At 42.5% G+C, this 20,505-nt stretch overlaps 1 protein-coding gene across 2 annotated transcripts; it reads left to right on the forward strand.

The window, feature by feature from the left end:
* The first annotated feature begins 5,139 nt into the window (after window positions 1–5,139).
* Window positions 5,140–20,297, forward strand: NAA10 (N-alpha-acetyltransferase 10, NatA catalytic subunit). 2 transcript variants are annotated; one of them, XM_067464193.1, is made up of 8 exons: window positions 5,140–5,290; window positions 8,083–8,181; window positions 10,757–10,815; window positions 12,127–12,172; window positions 13,430–13,545; window positions 15,589–15,633; window positions 17,282–17,366; window positions 19,913–19,997. In XM_067464193.1, the coding sequence occupies exons 1-8, from the start codon at window positions 5,270–5,272 to the stop codon at window positions 19,943–19,945; spliced, it is 504 nt and encodes a 167-aa protein (XP_067320294.1). In that variant the 5' UTR covers window positions 5,140–5,269; the 3' UTR covers window positions 19,946–19,997. The 2 variants fall into 2 exon arrangements, with proteins under 2 accessions (XP_067320294.1, XP_060619176.2); XM_060763193.2 differs by having other exon boundaries at window positions 5,142–5,290; window positions 19,946–20,297.
* The last annotated feature ends 208 nt before the right edge of the window (window positions 20,298–20,505 follow it).

Below are 20,505 nucleotides of genomic sequence, written 5' to 3' on the forward strand. Positions count from 1 at the left end.
TGTTTTTGGCCTTCAACTCCCAGAAATCCTAACAGCTGATAAACTGGCTGGGATTTCTGGGAGTTGTCGGCCAAAACAACCGAGGACCCACAGGTTGAGAGCCACTGCCCTAAAGCAAAAGCCTCCTGCCATAGATATATCTAGCATGCCTGAGGACCTTTCTACACTGCCATATAAAATCCAGGTTGTCTGCTTTGAACTGGATTATATCACAGTGTAGACTGATATAATCCACTTCAAAGCAGACAATGTGAATTGTCTACTTTGATAATCTGGATTATATGGCAGTGTAGAAGGGGCCTGAGGAAGGATTTCTACTCTACCCATCTCCCCATTACAAATGATTTCTCTGTGAAGGAATAGCCCCACTAAAAACTAATTTTCCATCACTAACAAACCTCATCCCAAGGCCAACTGAAACAGAATGAATCTGCATAAGGTAAAAGAATTCAACAACTTGTGTAACACCATACCAAGTCTTAAAAGATTTCTGAAAATAAAAAAAAACACCTTATGTCCATGCATCTCCAGTCATAGGAATGGAATGGGGAAAGATTTTTTTTGTTTTCAGTCAGTCACTGATTATTCAGATTTGATCAAATTATTCTCTCTAGAAATTTCTTCAGTTCTTCAGTGTCGCTCTGTGGAGAACCTCCACCTGAACAGCTCTGTAGCAATCTCTATGGCAGTGATCCTCAAACTTTGAATCTTGACATTTAGGAGTTGTAGTTGCTGGGATTTATAGTTCACGTACAATCACAGAGCATTCTGAACCCTACCAACGATAGAATTGGGCCAAACCTCCCACATAGAACCCCCATGTGGGCCACAGCAATGCGTGGCAGGGGACGGCTAGTGTATGTGTGTGTGTGTGTGTGTGTGTATATAAGTCTACTCGTATGGGACTCTGGTGCTCATCTCCATTTCTAAGCCGAAGAGCCGGTGTTGTCCGTAGACGCCTCCAAGATTACGTGGCTGGCATGACTACATGCAGCGCCATTACCTTCCCGCAGAAGCGATACCTATTGATCTATTCACACTTGCATGCTTTCGAACTGCTAGATGGCAGGGATATAAAAGTTAAAATAAAATTAAAATGCCATTTAAAAACTCAGCATTGCTAAGCCAGAAACATAAATTTGCCTTAGGCCATGTAGGCAAGATTGAATGGCTTTCCTGATTTTATAGTTTAGGGTGCAACCCTAAACATACAAAGGTGTGAGCCCTGTAAAGGAGAAGAATTTACAAGTGAGTGAGTCGCTTGTGAATAAATATGCATAAATCAGTTAGTGAACACACAGACTTAAATCCTAATTTTTTTGAAAAGCATATCAAAGTTGCTCACTATCGCATGATTAGTTTCTAAAAATAATACAATTATGAACACAAAGAGGCTTAATAAGGAGCCGAGGTAGAGAAAATAACATGGGAAGAAGAAAATGAGTGCTGATTTGTGTGCTGATCTTCTCCAAACAGGGCATTTTCACTGGTTGTGCTTAGATTTGGAATGCATGGCACTTGGAAGATGTTTTCAGTAGACAAAAAAAAGGAGGTGAGCTGTGATCCTTAACTGAATCTGATCAGGGCCTACAAGGAAAGCTTGTACTCCAGGAAATAAAGGGTCAGCCTAGAAGTCCCACCATGAATGAAGCAATCCTCATCTATAGTCACTACCATACTCTCAGGAAATGCAGCTCTGACATGCCAGGGAGTAAATACTGGGGGTTTTTTTCCCCAGCGGAAGTGAACAAATGTGCTCTTTATGACTGCCGCCTGCTGGACAAGAATATAATCCTATCTTCGGGATCTATATTATTTATCCATGGCTTGCTTTTCAACAAGTGTCTCTTAAACCTTTTCCACTTGCTTCCCCTTATTATCCATTAAGTTTTTGTGTGTATAGGTATAGAACATAGGTATAAAAAGCAAACATTTACTGATAACAAATCAATATTTAGGGGACTTGCTACACAGGCTAATTTTCCTTTTTCTGGAGTACAGCTGAAGCATCTTCTGCAGATGTGTAAACGCTGCACATCGTCATTGCTAACAGATTTGTGTAAATGTGTGGCATTTGGAGACCTTTAACTGTTGCCAAATTTTGTGTGACCCCAGCATTGAACTAAGGGGACCCCATTTGGGGCCCGGAACCACAGTTTAAGAAGCAGTGAACTAAATAAAAGGCGGTCCACAGCATTTCTGATTTTAAGTGCTGCCACTCACAACTTCAAAGATCCAGAATTACAGTAAGAAAAAAAATTACCAGTTGAGTACCCTTTATCCGAAAAGCTTGGAATCAGAAGTATTTGGGATTTCAGAATGTTTGCATATAAATATATAGCCTGAAGGACTCTTTCTTGCTGAGGTGTTCCTGTGAGTATCTCTATAGCTCTTAGAACGTGATTTCTTGATTTAAGGTGTTGGCGTGCTGGCTGATATCCAAACAGAGGATGGGTTGCAGATGTCACTGCCTTGGTCCTTTTATTATTGGCTGCTACTTCGTGGCGGATGTCAAGTGGTGCAATACTGGCTAAACAGTGTAATTTCTCCAGAGGTGTTGGACACACTGTCTCATTAAGAGCCACATCCACTGTATTGGCATGGTGAGATGTGTTCCAGGCTGGGCATGCATACTCAGCAGCAGAGTAGCAAAGCGCAAGGGCAGATGTCTTCATTGTATCTGGTTGTGATCCCCAGGTTGTGCCAGTCATCTTTTGTATGAAATTGTTTCTAGTGCCCATCTTTTGCTTCGTATTCAAGCAGTGCTTCTTATAGGTCAGAGAACAGTCCATGGTAACTCCCAGGTATTTTGGTGTGTTCCAATGCTCCAGTGGTATTCCTTGCCAGGTAATCCTCAGAGCTCGAGTCCAACCCCCTGCCACGCAGGAAAAATATCTGTATTTATTTTATTTATATCCTATATTTATACCCTGCCCTTCTCACCCCCAAGGGGGGCTCAGGGCGGCCTCACAAACACCATACGGTGTCATCATAATAAAAAAAACCCAATACATTAAAATATTAAAAATATTAAAACAATAATTAAAACAATTGATTAACACACACCTATTAAAATCAAAGTCTAAAATCCAGTCGTGGTCAAATCATTGCCATAACTGTTAAAATCTTCTTTTACTTGCTGCTCACTAATTGAACGCTTAGTCCCATAGCCAGGTCTTGGATTTTTCTTCTAAAAGACAGGAGGGAGGTGGCCATTCTGATGATTCTGGGGAGAGCGTTCCACAGGCGGGGGGCCACTGACGGGAAGGCCCTGTCCCTGTCCCCACCAGTCAAGTTTGCCATGTTGGTAGGCATCTGGAGAGCAGGGCCTCTCCAGATGATCATTTTCGAGATGGTTCATATCAGGAGATACGTTCGGACAGATAGTCTGTGCCAGAACCGTTTAGGGCTTTAAAGGTTAAAACCAGTACTTTGAATTGTGCTCGGAAGCTGATCGGCAGCCAGTGGAGCTGGCGTAACAGAGAAGTTATGATCCCTATACGCCGCTCCAGTGAGCAGCCTGGCTGCCAACCGTTGGACTAATTGAAGCAGAGATGGCCATCCAGCCTCTACTAAAAAGCTTCCAAAACACCCGAGCCTGAGGGTTCCGCTGTTGAACAGCTCTTACAATCAGGAAGTTCTTCCTAGTATTCAGGTAGAATTTCCTTACTGCCATTTGAACCCATGGCTCCATTGAGTCCTAGGGCCCTTCCACACAACTGTCTAAAATCCACAGTGAATTACATTATATGGCAGTGTGGACTCAGATAACCCAGTTCAGAGCAGAAATTGTGGATTATCTGCCTTGATAATCTGGTTTGTATGGCTGTGTGGAAGGGCCTCTAGTGTCCAGAGCAGGAGAAAAGAAGACTGCTCCCTCTTCCTATGACAGCCTTTCAGTGAGATTTCAATTCATTGTATTGTCGAAGGCTTTCATGGCCGGAATCACTGGGTTGTTGTAGGTTTTTTCGGGCTATATGGCCATGGTCTAGAGGCATTTTCTCCTGACGTTTCGCCTGCATCTATGGCAAGCATCCTCAGAGGTAGTGAGGTCTGTTGGAACTAGGAAAATGGGTTTATATATGGCCCTAGGTAATTTTCAACGGTAAGCAAACAGTACTTTGCCCCTCCCCCCCCCAAACCAATCACTGATATAGATTTTCTGTTCGTCGTGGGAGTCCTGCGTGCCATATTTGGTTCAATTCCATCATTGGTGGAGTTCAGAATGCTTTGATTTTAGGTGAACTATACATCTCAGTAACCACAACTCGCATATGTCAAGGTGTATTTTCCCCCAAGAGCGCCTCAAGAGCGCCCCTGGGCAAAATCAACTATACTGCAAATGCTTACTTTGCGTAATGGGTTGAGCCACCCCTGTATATATCTGTGGAACGACCAGGGTGGGACAAAGGACTCTTGTCTGTTGGAGCTAGGTGTGAATGTTTCAACTAACCACCTTGATTAGTATTTGATGGCCTGGCAGTTGTTTTCAATTCATTGGAAGCGTGGTGGTGGGAAATTTTTTTGCAGAAACAAACTAATGAATTTATTGGGCGTTTGTAGGCCACAATGGCTGGATCTACACTGCCCTTATATCCCAGGATCTGATCCCAGATTATCTGGCTGTGTAGACTCATATAATCCAGTTCAAAGCAGATAATCTGGGATCAGATCCTGGGATATAAGGGCAGTGTAGATCCAGCCATTGTGGCCTACAAAAAAACCCAATACATTCATTAGTTTGTTTCCCACCTCTATAACACTTGTTAATTGGGAACTTTATTATAAGAGCGGGATTGGCAATCAATCATCACCTTTTGTAGGGTTTCTGGTACCGTGGGCGTCAATCGACCTCAGTCTAGTATCTAATAGGCTCCCTCAGCAATCAATCAAAAGCCACCTGAGTGCAGTCTCATTGACGGGTTTGTTCTCTAGAGAGGCTAAAAGAGGCGGGGACTGTCTTCCTAAAAGGGAGTGAGCAAGAAGCTTTGTGATTGGCCAGAGGGGCGACTCATAGACACACCCTGATTGGGTGTTGAGGAGGAGGCCTTTGCTCAGATTTGGATGGTGTTTCAAATTGGACAAGAGAGGGGGTAAATTCTGCATCGTGATTGGCTAGGGGATTTCTCTTCTCTGCTTTGCCATTGGCTGCGCGGCAGAGCTGGCCGCGTTCTTCCCGTTCTCGCCCAGCCCTTGTCTTCCCGGCACAGCTACAGGGCGTCGGTGGTTCCAGTGGCCGCGTGAGAGCCGAGAAAGAATCGTCGCTGCCATGAACATCCGGAATGCGCGGGTTCGAGTCCCGGTTGGGGCGGGAAAGGGTGGGCTTGGGGCGAGGCTGCCAGTGGTGGGAAGAGAGACAGAGAGAGAGGAAGGCCTGCCTTGGAGTTCACCCGCCCAGTCCAGAGAAAGGAGGGCAACAAAAAGAAGGCCCTCCTCATACCATATTTCAGTGGTTCCCAACCTTTGGGCCTCTGGGTGATTAGAACTTCAGCTCCCAGAATTCCTGACAATTGGCCCAGGTGGTTGAGGCTTCTGGGAGTTGTAGTCCAAAATCTCCCCAAAGGTTGGGAATCACAGGCCTAGTTCTTGAGGAGTGTGAGTGTGTCAACCAAGCCTATATCTGTTGGTGTCTGCATTCTCACAGGGATGCATCTACATTGAGGAATTAATGCAGTTTGATACCGCGTTAATTGACATGGCTTAATGCTGTGGAATCCAGGGATCTGAGGCACCTGGTAAAACAAGGGTTCCTTCCACACAGTTATATAAAATCCACATTGAACTGGATTATATGGCAGCGTGGACTCAGATAACCCAGTTCAAACCAGATGTGGAATTTTCTGCCTTGATGTTCTGGGTTATATGACTGTGTGGAAGGGCTCCCCCCCCCCCCCAAGCCTCTGGTGACACAGTGAACTTGTTGACTGAAAGGTTGCAGGTTCGAATCCGGGGAGCGACGTGAGCTTCTGCTGTTAGCCCCAGCTTCTGCCAACCTAGCAGTTTGAAAACATGCAAATGTGAGTAGATCAATAGGTACTACTCCAGTGGGAAGGTAATGGTGCTCCATTTAGTCATGCTGGCCACATGATCTTGGAGGTGTCTATGAACAATGCCGGCTCTTCGGCTTAGTAATGGAGATGAGCACCAACCCCCAGAGTCGGACTTAGATTATCTTGGGTTACATTCCCAAGATAATCTAATTCTGTAAATTTGTGCAAATACAGATATTCCCAAATCCAAAGTATTTTAGATAAGGGATACTCTACCTGTATTTGTTGCTCTTCTTTTAATTTTCTTGATAGTTTAGTTACATTTTTACTTTTGGACAGTGTAACTTTTTTCATCAGTACATTGGGCCTTCAGTATTGGCTGGGTTTTGGTTCCAGGACCCTCTGTGGATACCAGAAGCCATGGATCCTCATGGCACATTGTACACAGTGGCATAGTAAAATAATGTCACTTAGAAAAAAATGGTAAAACAAGGAAAAATATTTTCAGACCATGGATTATAGAATCCATGGGTTCAGAATTAGATACAAAGGAATGAATACACACACACACATATGAATCCCAAACTGAGAAAAGGTGGGCTATGAATATAATAATAATGGGAAAGCCAAGGGGAAAGAGTTATTGGGTGAAATATTTTGATTTTGACTTTCCACTATTAGGCAGTTTAGGGCAATTCTGTTGTTACTTTTTTAGGTAGCCAGCATTAGAAAAATAGAATCAGAGTTGGAAGAGGCCTCGTGGGCCATCCAGTCCAACCCTCTGCCAAAAAGCAGGAAAATCACATTCAAAGCACCCCTGACAGATGGTCATCCAGTCTCTGTTTAAAAGCCTCCAAAGAAGGTGCCTTCACCACACTCCGGGGCAGAGAGTTCCACTGCTGAACAGTTCTCACAGTTAGGAAGTTCTTCCTCATGTTCAGATGGAATCTCCTTTCCTACAGTTTGAAACCATTGCTCCATGCCTCAGTCTCTAGGGCAGCAGAAAACAAGCTTGCTTGCTTCTCCCTATGACTTCCCCTCACATATTTATACATGGCTATCATGTCTCCTCTCAGCCTTCTCTTCTTCAGGCTAAACATGCCTAGCTCTTTTAAGCCGCTCCTCATAGGGCTTGTTCTCCAGACCCTTGATCATTTTAGTCGCCCTCCTCTGGACACATTCCAGCTTGTCAACATCTCCCTTCAATTGTGGTGCCCAGAATTGGACACAATATTCCAGATGTGGTCTAACCAAGGCCATCTTTTTCATACATACTGCTGTCAAGCCAGGAATCCCCCATTTTGTATCTTTGCATTTCATTTTTTTTCTGCCTAAGTGGAGTGACTTGCTGTTGAGCTTCATTTTGTTAGTTTTGGCCCATCTCTCTAATCTGTTATGGTTGTTTTGAATTCTGCTCCTGTCTTCTAGGATATTAGCTATCCCTCCCAGTTTGGTGTTGTCTGCAAACTTGATTATCAAACTTGATGATCATAATCCTTTTCCACTGATTACATGAAAGACGATATGTTCTAGAATTACTCTAGATGATTTCATGAAAAATGCCTTGCTGGATCAAATCTGAGCCTGTCAATGGTTGTGGGTTCTCAAGGTGGAATAAAGGAGCAATATACCTCAGGATATTGGATCCTGAAGGCAAACAAGGTAGCCTTCCTTCCTTGTTTATGAATTGCCAGAGGCATCTGGGTATTTCTTGTCAGAAAGAAAAGGTCGGAGATTCTCAATATTTAATATTTCAAGGTACTCTTGCTCTTCTGAAAATGGAAGAATTATATCTGGTTATTACAGATCATAGTGCTTGACAGTCTATTTGGACTCAGTTTGATCCACCTGGTCAACTGTTACTGTTTGGGTTTGTATTATGCTTTGGGGAAATTATTAGGGCCTGAAAATAATGGCAACATAGTGGTTGTGATCATTATTGTGAACACAGCTTGTCTTCACACTATTTGGAGATATTGTTTAACATTTATATATGCTAGCCACACTCACCTAGTGGAAGGGATGGTCTTTTGATGGTCATTGCTGCTTTTGTTTATTTTCTCATCTTTTTTTGTCTGCCTTCCCCTTCCAGCCGGAAGACCTGATGAACATGCAGCACTGCAACCTCCTTTGCTTGCCGGAGAACTATCAGATGAAATACTACTTCTATCACGGACTCTCCTGGCCTCAGGTAACTCATATTAGATCTACATAACTAGTAATAAACTATTTTTCTCAACGCTTGTGCAGGGTCATAGCCAATCCTTGGTCTTTCAAAGCGGCTTAAATGCAGATGCCACTACCATAAGCCCCAGCCCCCTTCTTCCTCCTCTTGTGTAGCTGTTTTTTGTCTTAATGTCAGGAAACAGAAGTTCAAACAACCTTTGCTTCTAGTTCTGATCCTGTTACTGGCTCCAGTCATATACCCTCACTCTCCCACCATCCACAGGGACGGAGGTTTAGCACAGCTGGTAAATCATCAGCAACTGTAAGATCTATCAAATGAAAGGTTGCATCTTCAAAGCCCCGAGTCAGCATGAGCGGCCAACCGTCAGCCCTGCTCACAGTTTACCTAAGCAGTTCAAAAACAGCATTAGCTGTAATTAGAGAAATTAGGTACCGCTAAAAGCGGGGAAGGTGTTTTACAACTCCATAAAGAAAAAGATCAGAAAATGCCGGAATGAGGAAGTTCTGACGGCTCTTTGTCATGGAAGATGAAGCGACAGCACCCCTTGTGGACCCGAGCCCAACCATCCATGGCATCGAAACAACACACCTCCTTCTGTTCTGTCAGTCTGTGTACTGTCTACCAGGGGTCCTCAAACTTTTTAAACAGAGGGCCAGGTCACAGTCCCTCAAACTGTTGGAGGGCCAGATTATAATTTGAAAAAAAACATGAATGAATTTCTATGCACACTGCACATATCTTATTTGTAGTGCAAATACACTTAAAACAATACAATAATTAAAAAGGAAGAACAGTTTTTACAAATATAAGCTTATTAGCCAAAAGCAGTGTGGGCCTGCTTTTGGCTGATGAGATATGATTGTTGTTGTGTGCTTTCAAGTCGTTTCAGACTTCGGTTGACCCTGAGTAAGGTCCAGGTAAATGACCTTGGAGGGCCGTATCTGTCCCCCGGGCCTTAGTTTGAGGACCCCTGGTCTATACAAATGGCATTGAATGTTTGCCATGTATGTGTACTGTGATCCGCCCTGACTCCCCTTTGGGGTGAGAGAGGCGGAATATAAATAAAGTGTTACAGGCCTTGACCTTCATCCAGTTTTGAATGGGATGCCATGGCTAATAACTTACAAGTCAAGTTTTACAGGTATTTAATAACTTCCAAAAGTTTGCTAACTCCCTATGATCATTCTTTGGCCCATGGCTGTTCTGTCATTGCCTACAGTGTAGGCCTAGAAGTTATGTGAGCTAATTAACATTCATTTGACTGTAATGGGATTAGAGTTGGGAACGGCTGTGTTCAGTTCTCACTACAAGCACAGATTTACTGCGCTGGGAGATTTCTACCTGTAGAACATGTGTGTGGCTTCCTATAGAATATGTGTGTGTGGCACCTCCCTAAATTCCCTTAGGGAGTTGTGGGTTGGGGTGTGTATGTGTGTGTATGCATGTTTTCTCTCTTCGACATGTACAACACTCTGCTGCCTGTCGTCCTTGCAACATACACCCACAGTCTTTGGGTTGCAAAACAGACATGTAAAAGTGAACAGGTTGTTGTGTATGTGAAAGGAGCAAAATATGGCTAAAATGCAAAGAAATGATAGGAGTTTCTTTTTGCTTCTTTGGAGAACATCTATTATGGCTGAATTCCTGGCAAACTGCTCAGTTTGTTTTATCAAATTCCGTTGTACTACAGGATTGCTGCTACTAATAAAAATCCAGCCAATGACAGAACAGCCAAGGGCAAAGGGAGTTAGCAAACTAATAACCTCTGATAAAACGTGACCTGTAACTTATTGAACATAGTGTTCCATTCAAAACTGGAGAAATTCACAAGTGAATTAATGTATTAGAAGTGTTTTGAATGCTTAAGTGTTGCTATATGAATGTGAAATAGTATGTGGTGAGTATCCCTTATTTGAAATGCTTGGGACCAGAAGTAGGACCATATTCCAGGTTTTGGAATACTTGCATCTACGTAATGAGATATCTTGGAGATAGTGCCTGAGTCCAAGCATAGAATTAATTTATATTTCATAAGCACCTTATACATGTAGCCTGAAAGCAATTTTACACAATATTTGTAATGATTTTGTGGATGAAACAAAGTTTATGTATACTGAACCATCAGACAGCAAAATACTTTATTTCATACTGGGAGGGAGATTTCTATTCCTTTGCTTTTGCTTTCTGCCGATCTCCCTTTGTTTGTCTCCCATTATTTTAGAGCAGTGGTACTTAACTTGTGGATCCCCAGATGTTTTGGCCTACAACTCCCAGAAATCTGAGCCAGTTTACCAGCTGTTAGGATTTCTGTGAGTTGAAGGCCAAAACATCTGGGGAACCACAGGTTGAGAAACATTGTTCTAGAGCAGTGCTGCCTTTTCTTATCACTTTCTGGAATAGGGAGTCATGGGTCTTCACTCTGCTCTTTTCTGAGGGAAGTTATGCAGCCATCTAGATGTTGGGGGACAGGAATTTCCAGTATTCCTGGTTGATGGAATTTGCAGTCCACTAACACCTGGTTGCACTTCTTGAGAAGTTTACTCTTTGTTCCTCTAACTACCTTCATGCTCTTCCCTAGCTCTCGTATATTGCCGAGGATGAGAATGGCAAGATTGTGGGATATGTGCTGGCTAAAATGTGAGTAGGCACATTAATTGTATTATTCATACATTTATATTCATACATATGCAATTGTAGTCAAGTAAGACCTATCAGAATATATTACAAACAACTTACAAACAAGTTCAACTTAAGAACAAACCTACACAACCTATCATGTTCATAGTTATCCTCTGGAAATTATTATCTCATGAGTTATGTTGTATAGCAAACGGGATATCCAGTTCCTTCTCTAACCTTCCACTACTCTACTGTGATTGTCCAAGTTTTGGTTGCAAGCATTTTGTTATTATTATGACCAAAAAGAAGTGTTTCCAGATGTGGTGGTGGTGTTTTGCAGGCTAGTTAATGTGAGTCATCTTTCTCCCAAATGGAGGAACCGGGGTTACATAATTTAGAAAAATGCAGCATCTACTTTTGCAGTTTGTAAGTGGAGAACCATGGCTTCCCTTCTATAAATGAGGTGGTTTTTTTTGTTCAGTTACTGAATAAAATGTGTGATTATGGTAAATGGTTTCCTATCATCTTGAGGAAACTTTTTTTTGGGTGTAATGTTCAATTTTGTATTTTTAAAGTTGGGGACATGAGAACAGGTGGGTAAGAAATAAAATATTGTTATTATATGTGTGTGTGTACGCACGCGCACACACACATTGCTAGGCTACTTGGATCCAGGCAGTTAAAAGAACTGCCTTCTCCATTACCAACAAGTCTATGTTTTGAGATACTCAGGACAAATGTCCAAGGCCTTTCGCTTGATGCCTCGGTGGCATGCTTTTTGAGAGCATGGGACAGAGCTTTTTCAGTAGCCTCTCCTCAGTTGTGGAACTCGCCTCCAGGGGAGGTCAGGCTTCCCCATTCTTTGGTATTTTTAAATTGGGCAGGATTTTTGGCAACCGTCTGGTTTGTTGTGTTATGTACCAGTTCTTTTCCTCATGATTCATTTTTACCTTCAAATTACTTGTTTCCAATAGTTCTTAACTTTTTTATTTTGCTAAAACATTATGATTGGTTTTTAGTTGTGTCTTGTTTTAATCTATGTTGTTACCTGACTTGGATCCCATGCTGGGAGAATGGCAAAAAATAGACAATTTAATTTTAATTAATTTTAAATGTGTTTCAGTAGCTCATCTCACTGTGGGTTATTTGTGCTGTCGTGTGCCATCAAGTTGTAGTCCAGTAGTCAAATGACACCATTAGTTATCGTTACCTCAAGATTCCTTAATACCTAGTTTTGGGAGAAATGAAGGATATAAATCAGAGGAATCAAAATCAATTGATACTTAGCTTGATTTTGGGACCGAGCTAAATTTTCACTTCTCTCTCTAGGGAAGAAGACCCTGATGACGTTCCTCATGGACACATTACATCCTTGGTAATGTTTCATTCTCATTTGACATCTTACTGGTGTGGATCTGAGACAGTTAACCAATTAGTATGAAGCTGGTAGAAAAGACTGCATCAAAGAGCTAGTAGTGTTTTTGCTTGGCAAGAAATGAAATGTGCTATTAGGCCCTAGGCCTTCTTCAACAATTCATTGAGATTTTCCCCTGGGGGATTGCAAAATACTTCAACGGGGTCACCTAAGGACTGACACTTTGTGCCTTGTGTGCTGCAGTTGGCATCTTCTAGCTCTGAAACCCTGAGCAGTGACTGGAGGAAGACATAGCTACTTGGTTGTTCATATTAGAGGTGGCTGGATCAATTTCCATAGCAATCAGTAGAATGGGATGGAAAGGAAGAAGTTTTTTCTCCAATTTATTGCTGTTTTTATTGCTGTTTAAGGAACTACATTGGCTGCTGTTCATTTTCCGGTCCCAATTCAAGGTGCAGGTTCTTACCTACAAAGTCCTGAACGGTTTGGGACCCGCCTACCTGCGTGACTGCATTTCTGTTTACGAACCCACACAATCTCTTTGATCATCTGGAGAGGCCCTGTTCTCACTCCGGCCCCCTTCGCAGGCGCGATTGGTGGGGACGAGGGAGAGGGCCTTCTCTATGGTGGCCCCCCAACTCTAAAACTCACTCCCCAAGGATATCAGGCAAGCCCCCACATTGGCAGTCTTTAGAAGGAGCCTGAAATCGTGCTTGTTCCAGTGTGCCTTCCTGGAATAAAGGAAACAATGCCCTGCTCTGACCAGTTCCCTGCAAAATATCCTCAGAAGCACTTTAACTACCTGCTGGGTTGCTCTCCTTACAGTATCCTTTAAAACCTTCCTGCTTAGATACGTCCTACCTCTGTTCACGCCCAGTGTTTATTTTGAAATTTTAATCTATTACATCTGGCCCAGCCTTAAGATTTTTAACTTTTTTGTGTTACTGTTTATATGTGAGTTATATTAATTGTATTGCTTTATTTGCTTACTGCTTTGTTGTTTTACTGATGTGTTGTTGGGCTTGGCCTCATGTAAGCCACCCCGAGCCCCTTGGGGAGATGGTGGCGGGGTATAAATAAAGTATAATAATAATAATAATAATTAATGTGATATTCAAGAGCAGGGTCCATATTACAAGTAGATGATTCTAACAGGAGCACCCCAGATATATTACACGTAAGCTAGTAGCTTAACAGGCTGCAGAAGTGTCATAAATTTAAAAGCCATTTCTATCCAACGCTTTTCTCTTCCCAAAGGCGGTCAAGAGGTCCCACCGACGCCTGGGCTTGGCTCAAAAACTGATGGATCAAGCCTCACGTGCCATGATTGAAAACTTCAATGCCAAGTATGTCTCACTCCATGTGCGCAAGAGGTGAGCATTTCTGCATTTGGCTTCCCTAGCATTAAATGCCTCCCACAGAAGCAAACCACAAGCATACTAATTCTTCTCTTGCCTGTCACCTCCTGGCCAAGTTACTGCAACAATGCCGCCAGTTCTAGCATTGTGTTCTTTTTTGTCGGTTCGGCACTAACTCTGTTGGTTCAGTGCACCTAGCATTTTACAGTATTGTCTGAGTGTGAAAACAGTGGGTAAGGGGAAAAACACTATTCAAGTGGAGAAACTGTGTGCAAGGAGGCCTTTTCCATGTGAATGGTATGGAAAGAACTTCTACAATAGGCAAGGACTTCCTTTTCAGAAAAGGTGGATCCTTATTATGCTTTTCAGTGAATATGGAAGAAGATACTGAATCAGCCTCTTGGAGTTGTGCACAGAGGAACTTCTTGTCTGCTACTGCTTTGTGCCTTTCCATCTATCCAGTGCTCTTGCCACATATATTGAAGTAGAGTCCCAATATTCATTTGGCTTACATCTCTCAGGATTCCTTCCTTCTGGGATTCTGTGATCACAAGTGACTTACCAAGTCCTGTCTCTTAACCCAGTTTGGTTCTATGTAAAATCATTCTCTATGTCATTCCTTTGCACCCAGATGGACTTTGCAACAGGACTGGGGAATGTCTGGCCCTCTGGTTACCATTGCAACCCAGTTCCCACCAGCCTTAATGAGCTCAGTCAGGGGTGAAGCCACATCAGAAGGGCAACTCTTTCCGCATCAATCCATAACAAACAAAGAAAACTTTATTTATATACCACTCTATCTCTCCAAGGGGACTCGGAGCAGTTTTCTAGTAACATCATCAATACATACAGAGTAAACAACATAGACAAAAAAAATAACAAAACAATATAAGCATGAAATTGTATAATATAAGCATAAAATGGTATAATATACTAGCTTGTCCCCTGCCACGCGTTGCTGTGACCCAGTCTGGTGATCTGGAAAATAAAGTAATAAAAAAGTGTTGATTTCTAATATATAATTTCTTTCTGCTTGTGGGTAAACAGTATTTCTTGCTTTTTCTTTGTCAGTGTTGATATGGAGAGTGTCTGGTTTGCCCACCCTGGAACATGCAACATATCATTGTCCTTCTTTAAGGGTCCCTTTCAAATCTATCATATTATATCTCTATATGTGTATGAATCATATCTATCTATTTATCTATATCTATGGCTGGATGGCTCTTTGTCAGGAGGATTATGTTTTCCTGCTCTGCTGAAGGAATTTGGACTGGATGGCCTTAAGTATTTTCTGTTGGTCATGGGGGTTCTGTGTAGGAAGTTTGCTCCGATTCTGTCGTCTGTAGGTTCAGAATGCTGTTTGATCGTAGGTGAACTATAAATCCCAGTAACTACAACTCCCAAACGTCAAGGTCTATTTCCCCCAAACTCAATCTGTGTTCATATTTGGGTGTATTGAGTGCTTGTGCCAAGTTTGGTCCAGATCCATCATTGTTTGAGTCCACAGTGCTCTCTGGATGTAGGTGAACTACAACTCCCAAACTCAAGGTAAATGCCCACCAAACCCTTCTAGTGTTGTCTGTTGTTCATGGGAGTTCTGTGTGCCAAGTTTGGTTCAATTCCATCGTTGATGGAGTTCAGAATGCTCTTTGATTGTGGGTGAACTATAAATTCCAGCAACTACAACTCCCAAATGACAAAATTATAATTTTTGAGTGATGGTCACTCCTTGTGTTGTGAGACGTTTTGTTGCCAAATTTGGTGTGATTTCATTCATTGGTTCTTTTGTTTTTAAGGTATTCATTATGCACAGAGCATTTATATATATAGAGGGGGGGGGTACAATAGTACATATATATTAAAAGTAATCCTGCCTGTTCAAGTCAATTTAAAAAGCCAGGCTGAGGCTAGTACAAAACTTGTTCCTTGGAATAGATTACCAAAGGAGAAACAGTGTGGGGCATGTGGAAAACGTTGATGTCATTCCTGTGTCCAAAGACCAAAGCTACATACCCAGCCCTTTTTTTTACCATCTTCTCTTTTTCTCTTGTATTGCAGCAACCGGGCGGCCCTACATCTTTATTCCAATACTCTCAATTTCCAGTGAGTATCATGGCCAGTGGCAGTTATGGTTGCAGTATGACGGGGTCCTTAAACCAAGGGTAGGCTGACCAGGTTTGCAGGATATACTCTGTTTTTTGTTGCACAAATCGTGCCTCAAGCAGACACTATAAAATCTCAGGCCAGTCATTTGTGTTGAGTGCCAGAAGTGACCTACTTCCAGGCTTTCTTACCTATGCAAACATTATTTGTTTTGGTAGTCCTGTCAGCCTCCTACATTTGCTGAGGTTGAATTAACAAGGCAAAAATTGGAGTTGAACAAAGAATAATTCTTCACCCAGAAATAGGATAGAAAAACAAACTTAAAGACTAGGCGAAATTATAAAATATATGACAGTTGCCGCCCAAACATCTGTGGCGATGGGCTGGAAAGAGCATAGGAAATAGGAAGTTTAAAAATGGTTCGCATATTCAGCAGATTTTATTCTCCAGGATTACATCCTTGAAAGAAGGAACTAAATATACATCAGGCCAAATCAAGATGAACTGGGATCTGAAATGGGGAAGATTGATAGAGGAAAAGGAAAATACAAAAAAACTGAACCATATGCTCTCCACGATCAATCAATTAAAATTATATTTGAACAAGGGAAAGTACTGTTTCTGTAGGGCAGGGGGAGAGGGGGGAGGGAGATGAGTCATATTGTTAGGCACTTGTAGAAGATAAACATGGAATCGGCAATGTTAAGAAAATTAAGTAAATAGTATGCTGTTTGTACTATGAAATTGTTACTGAAATTGTCATTATTCTACCTGTGTTTACAATTTAAAAATCTATTTTAAAAATGCTGAGGTTAGGGTTGCAGGACCTCCCTGCGAACGTGGAGGAAACATGAATTAAAAGCCCACTTTTTATTTGAAAAAAGACCTCTTTAAGAATCTCAAAGTTCTCAAGTGCAACTCTATGGTCCTCTTCCCTAAAATATTATGTTTAGTTAGTGTGGGTTTTGGATTTCTCTAAAAGATGTGAAAGAGCTTTCTCAGGTAATTTCCCCCACAAAGGATATTAGGGAAATAGAAAGTTATCCCCTAACATTAAGTCTAGACGTGTCTGACTCTGGAGGATGGTGCTCATCTCCATTTCTAAGCCGAAGAGCCAGTATTGTCAGTAGACACCTCCAAGGTCATGTGGCCAGAATGACTGCATGGAGTGCCATTATCTTCCTGCCAAAGCAGTATCTATTGTTCTACTCACATTTGTATGTTTTCGTACTACTAGATTGGCAGAAGCTGGGCCTAACAGCGGGAGCTCACCTGTTCCCTGGATTCGAACCACCAGCCTTTTGGCCAGCAAGTTCAGCAGCTCAGTGGTTTAACCCGCTGCACCACAAGGGGTCCCTATTGGGGAAATACTTGTGCAATATGTTTAGACTCCAGGAGACTAGGGGCCAAATCCCCAGTCAGACATGGAAACTTACTGGTTGATTCTCTGCTTCCTCCCAGAGGAAGGCAAAAGCACACCTCCTCTGAAATCTATGACTAACAGGGGATTTGAACTGAGGACTTTACTGCTTGCATTCCTACTTACAACACTGCACCAACGTACTATGCTGTGAGCAAACTTGAAGCAGGATTGTGGGATTTGGCCATGTTTGCTCTCCAAATAAGTCTTGCTTGCTGTTTCAAACAGGATCAGTGAAGTGGAGCCTAAATACTACGCTGATGGGGAAGATGCATACGCTATGAAACGTGACTTGACACAGATGGCGGAGGAGGTGAGCACGGAGCCGTAAGCCTTCAGCATACAGGAAGTGTGTGTTTCCTCTTTACACCCCATATTCTGGCAGAGCTGCAGAATGTCTCAAAAAAGGCATTTTCTTGGATGTCAAAAAGGACATCTAGTCTGTCCCCTGTCAGAGCAGGGCTTTAACAACATCCTACATTAATGGCATTGAAAATGTTTGTCGGCCAGGCCAGGCTCTTCTTGACCATTCAATTCTGAGTTTCCTAGAGATGAACAGGGTAGACAAAAAAGGAAATGGAAGGAAACTGAAGCTCTCTGCTGGCTTTCTCCAGCAACACCTTGTTTAGTTTTGCTCTTCTCTGGCATCCAGAGACTTTTGGATTAGGAATGAGGCTGCCTTTCACAAAATGTTCTGTTACTGTGAGCATGGCCATTCACAAGACACCAAGTTTCTCCTCCATAAAAAAAAAGAAACCCGAAGAAGCCGAATTAATTAAGTTTAAGCCTAAAATGGAGTTTGAACTCAAAAATGTAGATCTGCTTTTGAAAACCAGATTCCCTCATGAGTGCAATGCATAACCTTTTATCTCTGCTCTTGAAAAATACTGTAAAGGTTGCAACTGACGTTGTCCTTCTACATTTTTATTTTTGACTTTTTGCAGATTTGATTTGATTCATGGATTTGATTTAAAATGTTACCTCTCAAAAATCTCTAAATCTACCTGTGTGACTCTTTGGTCAATTTCTTTCAGTCATGCTGGAGGAACTAGACATTTCGTAATCAAATCTGTGAACAGTCAAAACTGCAAAAGTCAAAAACAAAAATATGTCAAGTCAGCTACATTAATATTGAATGATAGCTGACATGTTAGTCAAATAGTGATTCTGAAGTCAGCTTCCAGTGGATACTAACTGTAGAGTTATGCTTGGCTGTTCAAACAAAGCATTTGTATCTCATTAATTGAACCCAAAGACTTAAGATTTTTTATTCTGTTATAAATCATGTTGTTTACAATTTTTTGTCAGAAATATTAAATATTAACTAGGTATTTTGATTACAAAAGTGTGAGTCCATCACTGAAAGAGTCAGTGGGCCAAAGCTAGTGTCGTTCTGAGGAGAGTTAGTAAGCTGAAGCTTATTTAACTCAATGGACCAAAGCTAGTGTTGTTCTAAGGAGAGTTAGTAGGCTGAAGCCTATTAGTCAATGGACCAAAGTTAGTGTTGTTCTGAGGAGAGTTAGTAGGCTGTAGCCTGTTAGAGTCAGTGGGCCAAAGCTATTCTTTTTCTGAGGAGAGTTAGCAGACCGAAGCCTGTTAAGAGTTAGTGGACCAAAGCTAGTGTTGTTCTGAGGAGGGTTAGTAGGCTGAAGCCTGTTAGTCAATGGACCAAAGCTAGTGTCGTTGTGAGGAGGGTTAGTAGGCCGAAGCCTGTTAGAGTCAGTGGGCCAAAGTTAGTGTTGTTCTGAGGAGAGTTAATAGGCTGAAGCTGTTAGAGTCAGTGGGCCAAAGCTAGTGTTTTTCTGAGGAGAGTTAGTAGGTCGAAGCCTGTTAGAATCCGTGGACCAAAGCTAGTGTTTTTCTGAGGAGAGTTAGTAGGTCGAAGCCTATTAGATTCAGTGGACCAAAGCTAGTATTGTTCTGAGAGTTAGTAGGCCGAAGCCTGTTAGAATCCGTGGGCCAAAGCTAGTGTTTTTCTGAGGAGAGTTAGTAGGTCGAAGCCTATTAGATTCAGTGGACCAAAGCTAGTATTGTTCTGAGAGTTAGTAGGCCGAAGCCTGTTAGAATCCGTGGGCCAAAGCTAGTGTTTTTCTGAGGAGAGTTAGTAGGTCGAAGCCTATTAGATTCAGTGGACCAAAGCTAGTATTGTTCTGAGAGTTAGTAGGCCGAAGCCTGTTAGAATCCGTGGGCCAAAGCTAGTGTTTTTCTGAGGAGAGTTAGTAGGTCGAAGCCTGTTAAGAGTCAGTGGACCAAAGCTAGTGTCGTTCTGAGGAGAGTTAGTAAGCCGAAGCTTGTTAGAGTCAATGGGCCAAAGCTAGCGTTGTTCTGAGGAGAGTTAGTAGGCCGAAGCTGTTAGTCAGTGGACCAAAGTTAGTGTCATTCTGAGGAGGGTTAGTAGGCTGAAGCCTGTTAAGAGTCAGTGGACCAAATTTAGTGTCGTTCTGAGGAGAGTTAGTAGGCCGAAGCCTATTAGCCAGTGGACCAAAGCTATTGTTTTTCTGAGGAGAGTTAGCAGGCCGAAGCCTGTTAAGAGTTAGTGGGCCAAAGCTAGTATTGTTCTGAGGAGAGTTAGTAGGCTGAAGCCTATTAGTCAGTGGACCAAAGCTAGTGTTGTTCTGAGAAGAGATAGTAGGCCTGTTAGAGTCAATGCATGAAAGCTTGTGTTGTCCTGAGGAGTGTGTTTTTTGCAGTTTGTTTTAACTCACGTTTGCATTTTTTTAAACTTGTTTAAAGTATCTTACTGGTTTAAACCTATTTATTGCTGATATAGAGTGGGGGTAAATAATTGCCAAATAAATCTCAGGAAAGACTTTTGTGGCACTATCTCATCTCAATCCCCTGTCCCCTTCCTCCTGACAGTCACCAAATAAAATGAGCGCCTTTTCTTCGTAGCTCCGGCGGCAGGTGGAACTGAAAGAGAAGAGCAAGCACTCTGTTCTGGGTTCCATCGAGAACAAGGGTGGCGACCATAAGGCCAACCACGTGGGCAACTGCTGCCGGGACGACAAATGCCCAGGAGCTGTGGCGGGTGGTGGGACCGGGGCTGAAGACAGCGGGGACAGCAAGGACGTCAGTGAGGTCAGCGAAGCCACAGAGAGCACGGATGTCAAGGACAGCTCAGAAGCATCTGACTCAGCCTCATAGCCTCATTTTCTACTGATTTTTTTCTCCAGCTGAAGGACTGCTGGTCCTTACGAGGATTGTGACCCTACAGATGGATTGGAAATAAAGCTTGTGGAACCAATGACTGGCTTGTGTCAGTGTGGTGAGAGTGTCTTGTGAGAGAGACCCCCATGATTCTGGTGTAAGGAAGGGCAGGCGTGAAGCAGGCCTTGGAGCACATGTCTGGAGCCTCTTTCTCTGCCTCTTCATGTTGGTAGAGCTCTGTAGTTCTGTGCCCTCCCACCGCCTGGCATCTGTTGCTGCCCAGTTGAGATGAGAAAGAGACTCTG

This window comes from Anolis sagrei, chromosome 2, assembly GCF_037176765.1.
Source record: "Anolis sagrei isolate rAnoSag1 chromosome 2, rAnoSag1.mat, whole genome shotgun sequence".
NCBI lineage: Eukaryota > Metazoa > Chordata > Lepidosauria > Squamata > Dactyloidae > Anolis > Anolis sagrei.

What these genes read in the sequence shown, in the direction of transcription:
- NAA10 (XM_060763193.2), top strand. Translation starts at nt 5,270, where the DNA reads ATGAACATCCGGAATGCGCGG. An exon ending in TCACTCCATGTGCGCAAGAG is followed by an intron (nt 13,546 to 15,588) that starts GTGAGCATTTCT and finishes CTTGTATTGCAG; the next exon opens with CAACCGGGCGGCCCTACATC. An exon ending in TCCAATACTCTCAATTTCCA is followed by an intron (nt 15,634 to 17,281) that starts GTGAGTATCATG and finishes TGTTTCAAACAG; the next exon opens with GATCAGTGAAGTGGAGCCTA.